The sequence below is a fragment of the Tenrec ecaudatus genome, chromosome 8 (genome assembly GCF_050624435.1).
Source record: "Tenrec ecaudatus isolate mTenEca1 chromosome 8, mTenEca1.hap1, whole genome shotgun sequence".
Lineage (NCBI taxonomy): Eukaryota > Metazoa > Chordata > Mammalia > Afrosoricida > Tenrecidae > Tenrec > Tenrec ecaudatus.
The window spans coordinates 112,933,426-112,951,867 of record NC_134537.1 but is presented as its reverse complement, the minus strand read 5'-3'; the positions used below and the strand labels follow the sequence as shown (position 1 = coordinate 112,951,867).

The 18,442-nt window shown below is 45.1% G+C and overlaps 1 protein-coding gene across 1 annotated transcript; it reads left to right on the top strand.

Moving 5' to 3' along the window:
* The first annotated feature begins 5,359 nt into the window (after positions 1-5,359).
* On the top strand, positions 5,360-5,593 carry LOC142455509 (small ribosomal subunit protein eS28-like). Its single transcript, XM_075557231.1, has one exon. The coding sequence runs from the start codon at positions 5,360-5,362 to the stop codon at positions 5,591-5,593; it is 234 nt and encodes a 77-aa protein (XP_075413346.1).
* The last annotated feature ends 12,849 nt before the right edge of the window (positions 5,594-18,442 follow it).

The window sequence follows — 18,442 nt, the reverse complement described above, 5'->3', positions numbered from 1 at the left end:
AGCCTTGTCTTTCCCATAAGGAGTAGCTGGTGGTTTTGACTGCAGACCTTGAAGTTAGCAGCCCCACTCCTAACCTCTACATCCCCAGGGCTCCTCGGTGATCAGGGTAATAACCCATTAAGATTTTAATTCTCTGGACTCAGGTTACCTGTCATTTGCCTGAGCAGTGGAGATTTGGTAGACAACAGGGACTTCTGAAGTACAAAATGGCAGCACACAATCTTCCCTTGTGATGGCTCCGTCACAAGCTCACAAGACAATCTGGGAGCTTCCCAGATGACACCGAGCATTCAGAGATGGTGCCTCTGAGCCTGGGCCATTTAAATAAACCGATCTATTGGTTTTGTTTCCATTACTCAAAAAACAATCCGATGTCTCAGAATCCTCTCTTCTCACTGAAGTGCATAATTTTGAGCCATAATCTGGGAGAGAGCAGCCATACTTGTCTCTGCACTCCCCCAGGAATGCCAAGATTCTGTGGGCAACGGGGACAGCAACCGGGGTGCGGGAAACCATTATTACCCAGTCCCTTTCTGAGCTCGCCCCTGGGCTCGTGCTCCATAGCTAACCTCCCATGCTTTCTACAACCAGAAGGAGCAGGGTCTGTGGGGGAAAGGGTGCTTTTGGAGCCGGCCAGACATAGTTTGCTGTCTGTTAAAGCAGAACTTGCTTCCTCAACTACAGAATGTGGGCAGAAGTTCATCTTGTTTCTTTGGTGAGGACTTGGGTGGCATAATGTAATGTGGGCAATAATTCGACCCGGATCTGTGTGCTCTTACTCTTCTGACCTTCCAAACAGATGGCTGTGTAAGTCTGGGTTCTCTGGAGAAGCAAGACCAGAGACGCGTGTATGTCTCTAGAAAGAGATTTCTGTCACGAAATGGCTCACACAGTTGTCCAGTTCAGGAGGTCAGATATAAGCCTGAGGCTTTCCTTGACTCAGATCGCTGTGGAAACTGACAACTAGGAAGCAGGGGGCTTACTGGGCTGGAAGCTGCAGAAGTATCGTGACTCCAAGTTCGACAGTCGACTGATGCCTCCTGGGATTGGCAGGCAACCCAGCAGGAGATCCAAGTGTTGGACACAGGAGTCAGCTCGGCCAAAAGGCAAAGAGCTCAGCTCCACCCAGGAGCTCTCTCTTAGAGGAAAGGCCACGCCCCCAGAGAAGTGTCATTGGGCTGAGATCCAATTGACAGGTTTGGCCCCACCCCTGCCTTTAAAGGCGTGTCTGGTTGACATAGGCTCTATCACTGGGCCTCCATCTTAGTCCACTGTGGTCACTCGTTCACTTGAAGGAGACAGGGATGAATATTTCTATGGATGGAATACAAATTTAAAAAATGAACAGCCAATACAAAATGGCAGATTTTCAAAGGAAGTTTTTGCCCTGAAAGAATCCAGGGTGCATGATCCCTTCAGGACCAGGGGTCTGAGTGGCGATACTGGGAGGGTAGAGGGGGGGTGGTTGGAAAGGGGGAACTAATTACAGGGATCTGCATGTGACCTCCTCCCTGGAGGATGGACAACAGAAAAGGGGTGAAGGGAGACGTCGGACAGGGCAGGATGTGACAAAATAATAATTTATAAATTATCAAGGGCTCATGAGGGAGTGGGGAGCGGGAAGGGAGGGAAAAATAAAGAGGACCTGATGCAAAGGGCTTAAGTGGAGAGCAAATGCTTTGAGAATGACGAGAGCAAAGAATGTACAGATGTGCTTTACACAATTGATGTATGTATGGATTGTGATAAGAGTTGTATGAACCCCTAATAAAATGTTAAAAAAAAGAACAAACTAAATTCCCTTAATCTTTGGCTTGTTGGGTTAGTACATACATTTCTATGAAGGGACAACCAAGAACAGAAGAAGAGGAGAGAAACCCACCCCCTGTATCCCTGAGGGGTGATATAAAGGCTTTGGGGAGTGAGAGAGAGGGATAGCCCAAGGAGTCAGCTAGATGTCTCCTGAATGGATCCTCCCTGTGAGTGTGTGATCTACGTCAGGGAACTGAGGTCCTGGACTCTTCTTGTTGCTAGTTTGGGGCTCAGAGAGGTCACTTCATAAGCAGCCAGGTACCAAACTGGAGAGGCAGCTGTCTCTCTCATCTAGCTCTGCAGCATGATTGGGAAGAAAAGGCCTGGATGCTTAGTTTCCCAGCTGTCTTAGTTGCCTGGTGCAGCTGCAACAGAAAGAAGTTGGTGAGTCTAAAGAGCAGAAATGTATTTTCTCACAGTTCATAAGCCTAGAAATCCATATCTGGAGCCTTAGTTCTCTGTTGACTCGGGGGCAGATAACCCCAGCACTTCCTGGTTTCTTGGAGATCTCCCTCCATTGGTCATGGTTTGTCTCCATGTCCAACCCCCTTTTATTCTAACCCAGAAATGATCTGATTTCAGACACACTTTACATTGATATGAAATCTTTATATAACAAAGCAAACTCTATTCACAAACAGCATTGCATGCACAGGTATAGAAGTTAGGATTTCAACACATTTTAAAAGGATATGGTCCCATCCAAAACACCATAACACCCACTTCACTGTGTTGGCATATTGGGTTATGTATTGGGCTGCCAACCACACTGTCAGTAGTTCAAAACTACCAGAAGCTCTTCGAGAGAAAGATGAGGCTTTCTATTCCAATAAAGAGTTACTGGCTCAGAAACCCACAAGGTTGCTACGAGTTGGAATCAACTAGACAGTGAGAGTTGAGAGACCCTATACTCATGCTGCTTTGGATTGATGGCCAATTAGCTTGCCATGGGCTGCTAAGGTAAGGCAAGTGGTCCCACGGCAGAGGCTGAGTGGCCAGGGGGCTATGAGAAAGATGTGCCAGATTGAAGATTCAACAGGCACTGGCAGGTCTGAGAGGTTGAGTTATCAGGGAAATGAGACCAGAGTTTCCCGGAACTGCCGAAGGAAAAAGAGTGGCCCATGAGTTGATCAATCGGAGGTTGGAAGCAATTGTTGCAGCAGCCAATGACACTAGCCCCTCTCAGAGGCTTCCAATTTTCATTCCAAATCTGACACTAGACCAAAGTGTGCCTTTCTGCCCCAGATCCAAGATGTTGTGTGGCCACCTCTTAACACCTTCTGCACCATCTACACAATCTTAAGAAAGCAGGGAGGAAGAGAGGTGATTTGAGTAATAGAAGATCCAAGGGGATTTTCTTAATTTTTAAGATTGGAGTAAGCTTAAACTTGAGTCCCTGGCAGATGCCAATAGTTGATGTGCTTGGGTGCTAGCTGGAAGGTTGGCAGTTGGCGTCTACTTTGAGGCACGCAGAAGAAAGGACTGGCCATCTGTTTCTGAACTGAAATGTCAGCCACTGCAAACCCCATGGTTCACAGTCCTTCCCTGACACACGTGGGGCAGAGTCAGCTCGACCTCAACCGCTTTCATGCCTTTTGTTTTTCATATTTAACCCATAGAAAGGCAACCGTGCGGCTTTGTTCTCCACAGAGCAATTCAAACAAAATGAAAGCAAGACCAGCCCCATTGCGTGGAGTGGACTTTGACTCGTGGCACCCCAGCTGTTACAGATCAGAAGTGCTTTATATGGGATTTCTGGGCCGTCATCTTTATGATAGCAGATTTCCAGGCCTTTCTTACGCAGAACTTCTAGTAATGCCTTTGCATCACCAACTGTTAGGTGGGCAGCTGATTGCAAACTGCTCGACCTGAAGATCTGAAGTCTGCAAACTGCTCGACCTGAAGATCTGAAGTCAACGTCTTCTTTCAGACCATAGGCGAAAGCGGTTGGAGTGCATCCTGGTTCACAGGATGTTTTTAGACCGAATCCAGTCCCACTGATTTCCACCAAAACAAGCAGCCAGGCAACTGAAACTAGGACCTGAACACAGCCCAGTCATGTCCCCAGAGTGGTTGTGAACACCCATCTGTCCCCTGCTCCTCTCGAAGGAAGAGCGCCGCTCCATGGCTAAGATGGGAGATGAGGGGAGAGCCAGTAGCTTCCATTTCTTGTTGATCCTATCCAATAAAGAAGCCTCTTTCCCACTGTTGAGATCACGGGGTTAAGTGTATGAGCTTAGTGAACACAAGAGCAAGGACTGCTAACGTTTTGCTCAAACGGATCAAGAAAGACTTTCTGGACTTCTGGCTATGGGATGGCCACCACACTGCCGTTTCATTTCCCTGGTTCCCAGGAAAAGACAATGTGGACACAAGTAAAGACTTGCCGTCAACTACTACTCAATTGCACTCCCAGGGAATTGCTTTTCAAGGGAAAAGGCACAAATTAACCAACACAAGGCAAAACATGAAAGGAAAATGTCCAGGCATAGAGGCTTATCTTGCACCACCTGGAGATGGATCATCAACTATCAGCGATTCCGGTTCTGCTGCTGTCCTGCCCAAACACGGCCTTTAACTGTGCCTTGGAACAGAACTCATCCTGAATTTTAAATGGAACTGGTTAGAAGGGTCTGTGTTTTATTTACCATCAAATTGCTCACTCGGCTAGCTGTGCTTCTGTCCAAGCTTTGCAGGTGTTGAAGTCTCGCTATAAAAAGAGCCCCAATTCTGAAGAGAAAATAGGAATTTTCCTATTGGCAGCTTCTTGGTTAATTAGATGGTATTAGGAAGGAAAATGTTGGCCGTGTTGTGGAGATAAAGTATTATTAGGGATGGCATTAAAGCCTAACAACATTTAATACCCTGTGTTCCAGACACTGACTTGCCATCTGGAGCAGGTACTTGGGAGAAATCACAGTAAATTGAGGGAAAAACATTAAAAACAAAACAAAAAGATCTGCCTCACCGAATTCATTAACAAAGACAAACTCCTCCGGATGAAAAAATCACGCTTCAAGTGGCATTTGTGATTCATGACTCGACAGGAAACAAATAGAGATGGAACAACCTGTACATCTTTATTGTCCAGCAATTTATTGGAGACCCACTTGCCTTTCCATAAAATAGGGATGATAGCTTTTCAAAAACAAAACCCAACCATCAGACAGCAAGAATGTCTTGAGAGATGAAGAAGTGAAAACTAGCTTCTAAGCCCTACATTCCCTCTGTTGTTGTTCACTGTGGTTGGGACACCTCGCGGTCACCCTGCGTGTGCAGGTCGATCCTGGCTCCACAGGGCTTTTTTCTCGGCAGCAGACTGCCAGGTCTGTCTTCCCAATGCTTCGGGCGGGGTTTGTGCCACTGACCTTTCCACTGGTAGCTGAACACGTAGCCCTGGGCACCAACCAAGGATTTCAAATTCCATATATGTTCTTTCTTGTCTCACCGCCACCCCGGGCTAAACAAGGATCAAGTACTGTAGTTAACTATTTGTTCATAAAAACTACTACCGTCCTCTCCGCCCGACCGCCGCCGCGCCGCGATCATGGACACCAGCCGCGTGCAGCCCATCAGGCTGGCCAGAGTCACCAAAGTGCTGGGCCGGACCGGCTCGCAGGTGCGCGTGGAGTTCATGGACGACACGAGCCGCTCCATCATCCGCAACGTGAAAGGCCCCGTGCGCGAGGGCGCTGTGCTCTCCCTGTTGGAGTCGGAGCGAGAAGCTCGGAGGCTGCGCTGGGGCCGCTGCCGGGTCTCGGATGTCTGGCTGACCACTTGACCCACGGGGATGAGCTGCGACTGTTCAATAAAGCGTTTATATTGTATGTAAAAAAAAACTACTACCGTCAAGTCAGTGCCAACTCATAGCGACCTTAGACAGGATTTCACATGGGAAAATAGCCTAATTTTTCTCCCAAGGAACAGCTGATGGGTTTGAACCTCTGCCTTTGTGGTTAGCAATCCAATGGCTTACCCGGCAGAATCCACTAGGTCTCCTTCTGTTTATGGGGGAAAAACCAAACCAAACAAAAACCCTGACTGCCATCAAGTCATTCTGACTTCTAATGACCTACAGGACAGGCTAGAACTCCCTCTGTGGGTTTCTGAGACCATAACTCTCTCCAGGAGTAGAACGTCTCATCTCTTTTTCCATGAGGTGGCTGGCGGTTTTGAACCGCTGCCCTAGCAGTTAGGAGCCCACTCCATCACCAGTATTCACATGTTGTTTATGAAGTCCCTGATAAGTGAGATTTCTCATGATACCCTTGTTTTTAAAATCTACTCATCTTTTCCACCAATTAGGTTTGGATGCGAGAAAGACTGCAGGGCTTTGAGGTCTTTCACGAAAGCCAACGGGGTGACTACTCCGTTATTTATGGCTTCGTTCAAGAGGCTACTATTGGCCTGCCAGAAACTGAGGTACGACGACTGCTGACCTCACACAGATGACTACACCTCTGCTTGTGCTCTCTGGAAACCAGCCCCAGCAGATGCTTTGGGAGCGACCCAGATCTAAACAGAACCCTAAGCCTTCGTGAGGATTTCAACCCACTGTGCGCGTGTACGCAGAGAGCAGGGGCGCCCCGTCGGTAAGTCTTTACAAGACAGGCTGCCCCATCTCTCTCCCGCAGAGTGAGTGGTGGGCCTGAACCAGACCTAACCGCTGTGCCTCCAGGGCTCGTTGTTCGGGGTCCACGAAGGGTGACAACACGGTGACTTTGTGATGAAAGTTCTCCCGTTTCCTTGGGAAAGATGTGCATTAGCATCAACATTATTCCCACGAAATGAGGGAGTTTGGGAGATAGAAATTTCTTGAGCTTTGACTCATTTCTGGTCTTGCTAGCAGAAGGAGCCCTGGCCACACGGTGGTTAAAGCACTCCCCTGTTAACCAACAGGTGGCTATAAGGGGCGGAAAACGAAGGCACCCACCACTTCCATGAAGATGTCACCGCATCTATTCTAACTCACAGTGAGGCTATAGGACAAGAGAACTCCCCTTCCGGAGGTGCTGGTGGATTTGAACAGCTGACCCTGAGGTTAGTAGTCTAACTCATAAACTGCTATGCTACTAGGGGTCTTGAAATAAAGGTGCCAGCCTTCTAAGTCCTGTGGAGCTGCTCTGCTCTGTCATACAGCCTTGCGGTGAGGCAAAACTGACTTTGTGAACAGGATTGCCGACCGTTCTCTGTTATGGGATCGGGGTACTGGGGAAAGCATGCCCCTGTGTTCAAGCTCAGAACTTAATGAGAAAGTGGGAACAATTCTAACCCTAGACTTATATTTAAAATGTTTAGTGTTGTACAGCTATTTCTGGTTATTTTAAATTTCTATTTTTAAATTCTGAGTAAAAAAATAGGTTTGGGAGTTGTTAGTTGCCAAAAATAAGAGTAATACAAGACCAAAGCCTTTTTTAATGTTAATGATCATGAATTAATAAGCTCAATGGGGTAGAAGGGTAAAATAAATAAAATTAATTTTCACAGGACCCAACAACCTGATCTTGCTCCCATGGAGCTGTTGGTGGGCTTTGAACTGCTCACCTTGAGGTCAGCAGCCCAACTGGTATCCCACCATGCCACCCTTGAAGGGCAAGAAAAATCTTACCTAGTGGATCTCTAGAATGGGAGTTACTAAACAGCTCAAATTAGATTCCATGGTGCTAGTGATTTGTAAGGACTTACTATATCATGCCTAATAGATTCCTCTGTGTGTGTGTGTGCACGCGCGTGTGCGCACAGTCCGGACAACTCATCCACAGACCCCTGTGCGAGAAGTGCTGCTCGGTAGCCAAACAGTGTCCATCGTGACACAGAGAGAATGTCATACCGCGTTGTGCATAATGCACGTTGCTATCTTGAATGATTAAATGCTCTTTTCATCAACTTCAAAGCCACAAGCCATTCAAGAGCTTCATGATCAGGTATCAACCTTCCTGTCCACGACGCCCCATCAGATTATTCTACCCATTTGCAAAGCTAGGGTTCCTTTTCTGTTCTTTCTTTTTCTTAAGACCTTCACATATTGCTCATTTTGTTTGCAAGAACCCAGCTCTCTTCCAGTTCTGTAACTCAGAGGCTGGAACTATCCCAGGTGCTAATTAGTGGGGGTGACCCCAAAGGCATCCACAACAAGGCTAGAGAGTTGAGTTTACATAAAATATGTCACTGCTTGAAAGACAGGTCAGGTATCAAGATTTGTTCTATCTAGGTGCCCCATCTAGATGGAGATCGGATATATTATTCCTAGACATTTCATTATAATTGAAAGAATGTAAAATGTAAGCAACTAAAATTAAGTTTTTAAAAAAATCATCAGTAGGCTGATCAACAAAGCTCAGTTCCAAAGGATGACAGAAACAGAAGAGGCGGAGAATGCAGAAAGGGGTGGGGCTTGAGGACATCAGCACTGTCTTTACACCACTGCCCCTGAGTGCCCCAGGGCAGTCAGTGTCTACTTTAGGTTTATGACCTGCTCTTAAAAACCACGGGCCCAGGGATCCAATGTCGGCCCTTCATGCCCAGTGAACACGACGCATCTGTGAGAAGTGCTCTCCAGGTGAAACAGGAGTCACATGCCTGCTTCCCGATGGCTGGTGCTAGTAACCCACCAGCATCTGCCTTCTTCCCCCAGTTGTCGCATAAGAGCAAGTCCAAGGAAACCAGCACCCATGATTTTTAAACACATTTTTGCTCACCTTCCTACAAAAGGAAAATTAGCCCACTGTCGCTATCTTGTTAAACTGTCCTAAGTGCCAGAAATGGATGGTGCCTAGTCAAACTTGGCTTTCAGAATACAGCCCAAATGCTAGTGCGTACTAGGAGCTAGCAACGCTTAGCAAGTTTCGACAAGATTGGACACACTGGAGGTTTGGATTATAAAGACAGGCTTTGTTGCCAAGCCTAGCATTGTAGAGTGGTTTCAGCAACTCAAAGATAGAGGGTCTGAGAAGATCTTTAAAACAGGAAAGGAAGGATCAGTCCCTTTCTAGAAAAGTAGGGAACTGTGTAGATATTAATATCTAAATCCTGAATCAACATTTTTATACTGTCTCTTCTTTGACTCCTTCATTAGTCAGTTTATATTGATTGGCTGTGTGTGTGTGTGTGTGTGTGTGTGTGTATTGAATTGAAATGGTTTTATTTGTACCCATTTGGGCAAAAATCAAATGAAAGTGAATCCTTCTCCCGGCACCATCCCTCTGGAGATTCAAGGATTCAAGTCCCTCATCTCTAGAAATGAGTTGGGCCCAGAGAAAACCATACTTGGTACATCTCTCTGGTGGCATGGTGCACGGTGGGCTGCTAACCACAGGGTCAGCAGTTCAACTCCATCAGCTTCTCTGAAAGAGAAAGATGAGGCTTTCTGCTCCTATAACGAGTGACTACATCAGAAACCCACAGGGCAATTGGGTTGGTGGCAGTGAGTTTGATAGCCATTGCTGCTGTTTTTAGGTACTCCTGCAATGATTTCTTTAAAAAAAAATCATTTTATTAAGGGCTCATACAACTCTTATCACAATCCATACATCAATTGTGTACAGCACATTTGTACATTCATGGCCCTCATCATTCTCAAAACATTTGCACTCCACTTAAGCCCTTTGCATCAGGTCCTCATTTTTCCCTTCCCTCCCCGCTCCCTGTCTCTCATTAACCCTTGATAATTTATAAATTATTTTTTGTCATATCTCCCCCTGTCTGATGTCTCTCTTCACCTACTTTTCTGTTGTCCATCCCCCAGGGAGGAGGTCACATGTAGATCCTTGTAATCAGTTCCCCCTTTCCAACCCACCCTCCCAGTATTGCCACTCATACCACTGGTCCTGAAGGGATCATCTGCCCTAGATTCCCTGTGTTTCCAGTTCCTATCTGTACCAGTGTACATCCTCTGGCCTATCCAGATTTGTAAGGTAGAATTGGGATTATGATAGTGGGGGAGGAGGAAGCATTTAGGAACTAGAGGAAAGTTGTATGTTTCATCATTGCTACATCGCACCCTGACTGGCTCATTTCCACCCCGCGACCCTTCTGTAAGAGGATGCCCAATTGCCTACAGATGGGCTTTGGGTCCCCACTCTGCACTCCCCCTCATTCACAATGATATGATTTTTTGTTCTGATGATGCCTGATACCTGATCCCTTCAACACCTCGTAATCATACAGGCTGGTGTGCTTCATTCATGTGGGCTTTGTTGTTTCTGAGCTAGATGGCTGCTTGTTTACCTCCAAGCCTTTAAGACCCCAGACACTGTATTTTTTGATAATCAGGCACCATCAGCTTTCTTCGCCACATTTGCTTATTCACCTGCTTTGTCTTCAGCGCTTGTGTCAGGAAGGTGAGCATCATTGCATGCCAATTTAATAGAAGTAAGTATTCTTGTATTGAGGAAGTACTTCAGTGGAGGCTCAATGTCCTTCTGCTACCTTAATATGAAACCTATAAATATATGCACATATATCTATTTCCCAGTACTCATGAATAAATATATTTGCATATGTACATGCCTTTAATTAGACCTCTATAAATGCCCTTTGCCTCCTAGCTCTTTCCCCTATTTCATTTGACTTTCCTCTTGTCCCACTATCATGCTAAGTCTTAAATTAGGTTTCATTAATTCCTCTTGGTTGCATTACTCTTGATCTTGCCATACCAGGCCTCCTATACCCTTCTCACCACCTGTTTGGATCATTTGCTGTTCCCTTGTCCCTGGATTTGTTAACACCACTACCTTTCTCCCCATCTCCCCTTCTCCTATGTCCCCCTGGAACTGTTCATCCTGTTATTTTCTCCTCCAGATTGTTCATCCAGCTTATCTTATTTAGACAGACCTAAGGAGATAATAACATCCACAAAAACAAGACAGAGCAAAACCGAGCAACAGTATACAACAAAACAACAATAATAAACCAATGACAAAAAAAAACCAAAACAAAACACAAGAAAGAAAAGCTTGTGGTTAGTTCAAGGACTGTTTGTTGAACTTTAGGAGTGTTTTCCAGTCCAGTCTGTTGGGGCACCACATCCTGGCCCCAAAGTCCACCTTCAGCATTCCCTGGGGACCTCACCGCTCCATTCCCCTTGCTGTTCTATTGCACCCCATTAGTGTTTTGTCTTGGTGTGGTGGGATCAGATTGGGCGCAATTCCCACACCATGTCTCCGGTGTTGTCCCCTGTAGGGCTATGGGTCAGTGAGGGACGTCATGTCTCATAGTGGGGCTGGCCATGTGGTCCTCTCTATGGATTGGCTGCTCTAATCAGGAATGTTGTCCTCAAGGCCTGGTGGGCCAGGATGTGCTCCACTCTCTTCTCCTCTCCCTTCATCTGCTCCCATGTGCTCCAATCAGATATGTCCCTCTCCCCGAGCTGCAGATTCAATGCCATCCTTTGAAATAAATTCTTCTGGGGGTTGGGCCAGGTGTCCACATAGTAGATAGGATTGGGGCTGGGCCCCCAGACCTCTCCACTGGTTCCTGCATTCACATATTGGAGCACTGGGTTGAAGTCTGGTCCCTCTTTCCCTGTGGAGGTATAAACAATACCCTCCCCTTGGGTGGGTTAGTGCCCTGTGCCCCTGCTACCCATTTCTTTTTTATTAATTTTTCCCTTTCCCCACCTCCTTTTTTTTTGTCAACCATATATATCCCTGTATTTGATCTGGCCCCGGCCATATTACCTGGTCCTCACCCAGGAATGTTTGTATACAGTAGCCTTTTCCATACTGCATTGATTTCTTAATAGAAAACATCTCATTGTGTCCTATATAGTTCTCTCCACTCAAATCTCTGAGTTTGATTAATCCAGAGAGTACCATGTCCTGGGGAAAGTTTTTGATTGAGTGAAAATACATGGCTGATAGGGCCCTCTGGGGGGTAGTAAACATTGGTGCAGTGTACTGGCAATAATTGAGAGCACCATTGACATACTTTCCTGTGATTCAACTCACATAATTGTTCCATCAAAAATGCATTTTGCATATTTTTATCACCCCATAAATATTGATAAATATTATCAATGGATCAGTGTGTGCTTTAAGTAGATTCCCCAAAACACCTTTGTAATGACATTTTTGCATGATTTGTGATTTCACGTAGCAATTGAATTCCATTATGTTGCACTGTGTTGTCAGTAGTTTGGTGAAGCATCATGTTTTGTTTTTGTTTTCTTCTGTTAAATACTATTTGTCGCTATAAGTCCAACATAATACATTATATGCTTTTAAGCATCAAAGCATTTAAAAAAAACTCTTCCAAATACATAAAATAGTCTTTAAGAACTTAAGACAAGCAACCATCATAGTAAGGCATCAACTAAGTTCACATGGAAGAAGCAAATCAAGGGGTGTGATAGGTAGGTTTATAGTGCCAACCTGACCAATAAAAGCATGTGGGATTAATCAGGTTGCAGCTTTACTGGTGGGCAAAGAGATAAATGGCTCTGCAAGGCCTGCCCTACTCTCTCTTGCTCTCTGGTGATCAGAGCATGCTGGAACTTGCTGCTGCTTTAGCTAGTTCTCTGCCTCAACCTGTGAGCTACACTACCTGTGGGCCAAGCCAACCCATGAACTGTCTTGCTACATCTCTTGAGCTTGAGGCCGGTGAATCCTGTTGCCTTGCATTGCTTGAGTTCCATGTCCATACAGGCCTACTTTTACTCAGTTCTGGAGCTACTGGCTGTTGTTGACATGACTTGCAGTTTGCTGCCTGGTGGCCGACTCTGCCTGTTTTGCCTGAGGGAAGACTCCGCCTTCTGCTTCCTTAACCTTGGATCTGACAGTCCAGTGAGTTGAAGGACTTCCTGTATAGTAACTGGAATATATTGCAGTATATTCTCTGGAGCAGCTCATGGAACAGTGCAACTGTTGGAAAGTGCATACAAAGCAGGGCCTTCTTGGTTTCCAAGAGAAGGGCTGCGGTCTCCTGGATCTCAAAAGTTAGGGTCACAGATGTTTAGGTTTCAGAGAGTCAGATCCTTGCCAACTCTGTTCTGGGGGCTGCCATAAGGACTATCAGGAGCAGGAGTATGGCTTCATGTCTGCAGAGTCAACCTGGGCTCCAGTGGGTTCGCAAGCAGGTCTCCAGGTCTTTCTTATGTGGCACTGTTGGTTGGGTCCCCTCTGCCAACTTCCGGTTCATTGCTGCTGTTGTTGGTTTCTCTTGAGGTGACTAAACTCCTGGTGAGCCTGCTTGTGCAGAGTGGAGCCTGCTTGTGCAGAGTGGAGCCTGCTTGTGCAGAGTGGAGCCTGCTTGTGCAGAGTGGAGCCTGCTTGTGCAGAGTGGAGCTATGCGCCACAGTTTTCAAATCAAAGCCTTGGTCTTTCAAATTCTGAAGGCCACGTCTTTGTTTCTCAGTCCTGCTGGGAAGGTTTAAACTGCCCACCTCTTGGCTAGGAGTAGAGCAGTTAACCCCTTGTGCCACTTCTCTTCATGGATATTGTTATAGATCACATTTATCCCCCAAACTATGTGTTGTAAATCCTAATTCCAAAAATCAGAGATGGATAATATTTACACTCCACAGGCATTAGGCTTCCTTCAGGAGGACAATGATTTACTTCCTGAGCCCAAGTTGCCCACAATTCTTGTCTCAAATCTCTCCCTTGTGCTGAGTTTTTGGCTTTCCTGACTTCTGAAAAATTGTAGGGGAATTAGGATGGCGTCAGAGAAGGCAGGTCATCACATCTTGCCACAGAAAACCCTTCCACACCACAGAAGATGCCCCTCGTTCACCAGCAAGGTGAAGTCTGCAGTGCCTTTGACTGGTTGCCACTGTGGTGAAGTGGAGAAGCCCTGGGTCAACTAATTGATGCAAATCCAAGTTCAAATCCAGACTTACATATCCTAGGGCTCACACTGAACCTGTTACATGGATCAAAAGCAGTTGTGCAAACAGAATAAGGGAATATTGCATAGTTTAAAAACAGGAAAGCGTGTATCAGGATTGTATCCTCTCACTTATTCAGTAGGTAGGCTGAGCAAATTGTCAGAGAAGGGTTGTACGAAAAAGAATGTGGCATCAGGATGGAAGGAAAGCTTATTAACAACCTGTGATATGCAGATGACACAAGCTTATTTGTCGACAGTGAGGAGAACTTGAGGCATTTGCTAATGAAGATCAAGGGTTGCAGCTTCAGTCTGGAAACCAAAATCCTCACAACTGGACCAATAGGTGACACATGACAAATGGAGAAAAGATTGAAGTTGTCAAGGATTTTGTCTTGCTTGGATCCACAATCTGCACATAGAAGCAGCAGGCAAGAGATCAAATGATGCCTTGTATTGGGCAAATCTGCTGCACAAGATCTCTTCAAATTGTTGACAAGTAAGGATGTTTCTTTGAAGACTAAGGTGCATCTGACCTAAGCTATGGTATTTTCAAGAACCTCATATGCACGTGAAAGTTGGATGCTGAGGAAGGAAAGTCCAAAGAAGAATCAACGTGTGTGTGAGTTATGATGATGGCAAAACTATTGAAAGTATTATGGACTGTCAAAACAACAAACAAATCTGTCTGGGAAAAAGTACAGCTAGAATGTTCCTTAGAGGTAAGGCTGGTGAGACTTCATCTCACAGCCTTCAGACATGGTGTCAGGAGAGACCAGTCCCTGGAGAAGGATATCACACTTGGTAAAGGGTCAGTGGAAAAGATGAAAATCCTCTAAGGATGAATGGGCGCAGTGGCTGCCACAATGTGCTCAGACGTGGGGACAATCGTGAGAATGCCACAGGAAGGGGCAGTGTGTGTCCTCTTGTGCACAGTCACTCTGAGTCAGCACTGACTGGATGGCATATGACAGTCGGCATTACTCATTTTAATGACTTAACCTCTAAACCACTATATTTATACCTAAAGGAACCAGTCTTTTTGTGAATTTTTTTCCCTCTTCCCATTTTACTGCTTATCCTTTCCATGGTGTGTTTTTTTTAATTTGGAGGTATTTTAAAAGAGGGATTACCAGTTTATACATATTTATAACACACCAATGCTTTCTTCTATGTCTTTTTATTTTTCCGCAGGCTTTGAACGTCTTCATTACATCAAAATTAATTTTATGTAGTTCCCATATTTTTAGTCATTTAACAGTTTCATGTGTTTACACTTAAATATTTGAGCTGCTTGGAATTGACTTTGGTTTCAGTCATCGTGTAATGGTTTCTGCTAACATGTGATTGATTTCATTAGCTTCCCCTTGTTGAGGGGTGCGTAGTGTGTGTGATTGTTGTTAGCTGCTGTTGAACAGGCCCTTGGCCCCTGGAAACGCCATACACAAGAAACAAAATGCGCAGTCTGATGTCCACCCATGGCTACAAATTGGATCACTGTGCCCTGCGTAACAGCTTTATATGTGGCTGAGTTTGGGGAGTAGGTTAGAGCCCTTCTTCCTATTCATCTTAGTTGGGATGCTCTGCCCGAGCCTGTTCGGTGTCACGTTGCTGTTAGCTGCCGTAGAATTGTTTTTCGACACTTAGCAACTCAACACAACACAAGAGAACTGCTCCCGTAGGGTTTTTAGGCTGTAATATTTATAGGACAGGCAGCATGCTCCTTAGCAGTGAGGATGCCAAATGTTCACTTCACATTCTTCGGACATGTTTTCAGAAGAAAATAATCACTGGAAAAAAATACATCCTGCTTGGTTAAGTAGAGGACTGATGGGAAGGGAGAGAGAGAGAGAGAGAGAATAAAAGGATTGACACAGTGACTGCAACAGTGTGCTGAAACGTAACAACAATTGTGGGGCTGGCACCATGAGGCAGCGTTTCGTTCTCTTGTGCATGGGGTTGGTATGAGGTGGGTGGACATGAAAGCACCTGGTAGAAGAACAGTCCTTATAGAATCACATCACCAGGTCATTCTCTCATGGAGCCATTGGATTGGATGGTTCAAGATGCTAACCTTATAGTTGTCAGTCAAATACTTAAGTGTCTCACTACCAGTATCCAATATCATTAACAGCATGGAAGCCTCCATGAACAGATGGTTGGTGGCTGAACATGAGTTGCACTGGCTGGGGATCCAACCCAGGTCTCCAGCATGGAGGGCAAGAATTCTACCTCTGAGTCAAGAATGCTTCCCTTGGTGGTTACGAGGCAATCGTTTTGTGGTACTTTGCTACAGCAGCCATGAGACTCAGACACTGTTAGGAGTTGCTGGAGTTGGGTTTTTTTTTTTTTTTAGATCCACCTCTTGCCATGAGCTTTCCCTATGCTAAGCGGCCTCGATTCATTCTGTGTACACCTCACTACAGATGAAGACATTGAACTTAAAACCGGCTTCTCAAAACCTCCAGGTTGAGTTTAGAACCCCAAAATGCTGAGTGACTCAAAACCACATTCCTCACACCCTCCAACCAGGCACTCTGGATAGCTAGATAGAACTAGGGAGCGAGCAAAAGGTCCACAGTGGGGAACACAGTGTGTTGGGACATCAATGGTCCTGAACTGGGTGTCACGTGGAAAGAAAGGGAGGTTGAGAAAAATTGCTAGAAAAATATCCTGAATGAATGACTTCCAGAGTGCTCTCAGTTGAACACCCAAACCTGGAATCTTTGGGCTTTATTACTGTTGTGACCTTATGTATGTCAAAGGCAACCTTTGTGACCTTATGTATGTCACATGTATGACCTTATGTATGTCAAAGGCAACCTTTATGATCACTGCGGTCCACTGTTGCACTATTGTATCAATCCATTTCTACTGAAGTGGCTCCTCATTTTTGCTGACTCTATAACTTACCAATCATGTTATCTTTGGGGGACCTTTAGTGAAGGAAATTTGTTTGGTTAGTGGAGGTCGTGGGGTGCTCTCCTAGGTCACAAATTGATGCCACTATTTCTTTCACCTATGTCAATAGATTCTATTGACCCAACCTTTGAAATCTATTGTATACTTTTCTCCTTTATTTCATGGTCCTGGACACCCACCCATTGAAGCCACTATTACTCCTTGCTGTGATACCTTTGTAAGTCTCTCCCCCGGTCTTCTTGTCCCACTTTCTTCCCTGTGCATGTAGTCCCTTCCCTACTTGACCATGTATGGGAATTTAAAACACCTTAGTCAAAATCCATCATTCAAAGATGGCATCCTTGTTTGAGCCCCTAATAAAATGTATATATATATAATGCATTTAAAAATGAAAACAAAAACAAAGATGGCATCCTTAACAAACAAACAAACAAACAAACAAACAAGCAAACAAACCAGGCTTTTTGCTGCCATCAAGTCAACTTGTCCTGTAAGGTTTCCAAGACTATAATCTTTACAGAGCACCCTCCCCAGTGTTTCTTCTATAGAACAACTGGGGGTTTGAACTACCAACCTTTTGGTTACCAATCCAGTGCTTAACCACTGCACTTCCAGAGCTCCTCTTACAGCATTGAAGGTACTCGTCAAACTGTGGTCACGCCTACCAGGTCCCACATGATCTCCCCTGTACCTCACTCACTCAAAAGCCAATCATACTGTTCCTAGCCCATAACAGTCCTGTGATTCTCAAGTGGTTTTCCCCCTATCTGTCTTAGTATCGAGTGCTGTTATCACAGAAATATCACACATGAGTGGTTTTAATGAATATGAATTTATTTTCTCATAGATTAGTATGTTAGAATTCAGGATATCAGCTCTAGGAGAAAGCGCCCTCTCTGTTGGCCTAGAGGAAGGTCCTAGTCTATTATGAGCTTCTGCTCTTGGTTCCTTGGCAATCTTCATGAGATGTGGCATCTGCCACCATTGTGCTTGTGTGCTTCTGTCCCTTTGTCTCAAAAGTGATTGACTCCACATGTTCCACACGCATGTGCTAAGGTTTCGTTATCATAATCTGAAGTGTACTGAGTAGAATGCTCCATCGGGTTTCCAAGGCCATGGATATGGAAGGAAAAACAAAAGAAGGGAAAATGAGTGGAGGAAATGGAGGAGAGAAGGGGTGGAAAAGAAGGAAGAAAAGTTGGGGCAATGAGAGGTAGGCAATGTGCACTTGGGTGTATACTATTTGACTTCCTAATTTACTCACATTTTAATGTCTCCCACAAAAGAGCCCAAAACAGTAACACAACAACATGAATAGTAATCTCTATAAGGAACCCTGGTGGCACAACAGTTAAGCACTCATCTGCTAATAGGTGGTTAATTCAAAACTAACAGATGCTCAGTGTAAGAAAGGCCTGGCAATCTGCTTCTGTAAAGATTTTAGTCTCAGAAACCCTATGGAGCATTTCTATTTTATCACATGGGGTTCCCATGAACTGGAATCAACTTGATGGAAAAAAATAACAATAGCAATCAATCACTGCTATCTCTTCATTCACTCAGCAGTCTCTCTGCCACTTAATGTGTTTCAATTCTTGGTCAAAATTTGGTTTGCCTGCAGGTATATGGATTTACTTCTGGGCTCTCTACAAGTTGGAATCAACTCAGTGGCAGTGAGTTTGGTTTTTGGAGTTGAATTTTATTGGTCTTTGTATCCCTTGCATCAGCACCACACTATTTTGATTACTGTTCCATTGATTAGTTTTTCCATCTCTTTAAAGAATGATGCTGAGATCTGGAACAGAGCTTCACTTGAGAAAGGCCTCTTATTAGAATGCAATGCCGATGTAGACCTCAGCATCATTCTTCAAAGAGATGGAATAAC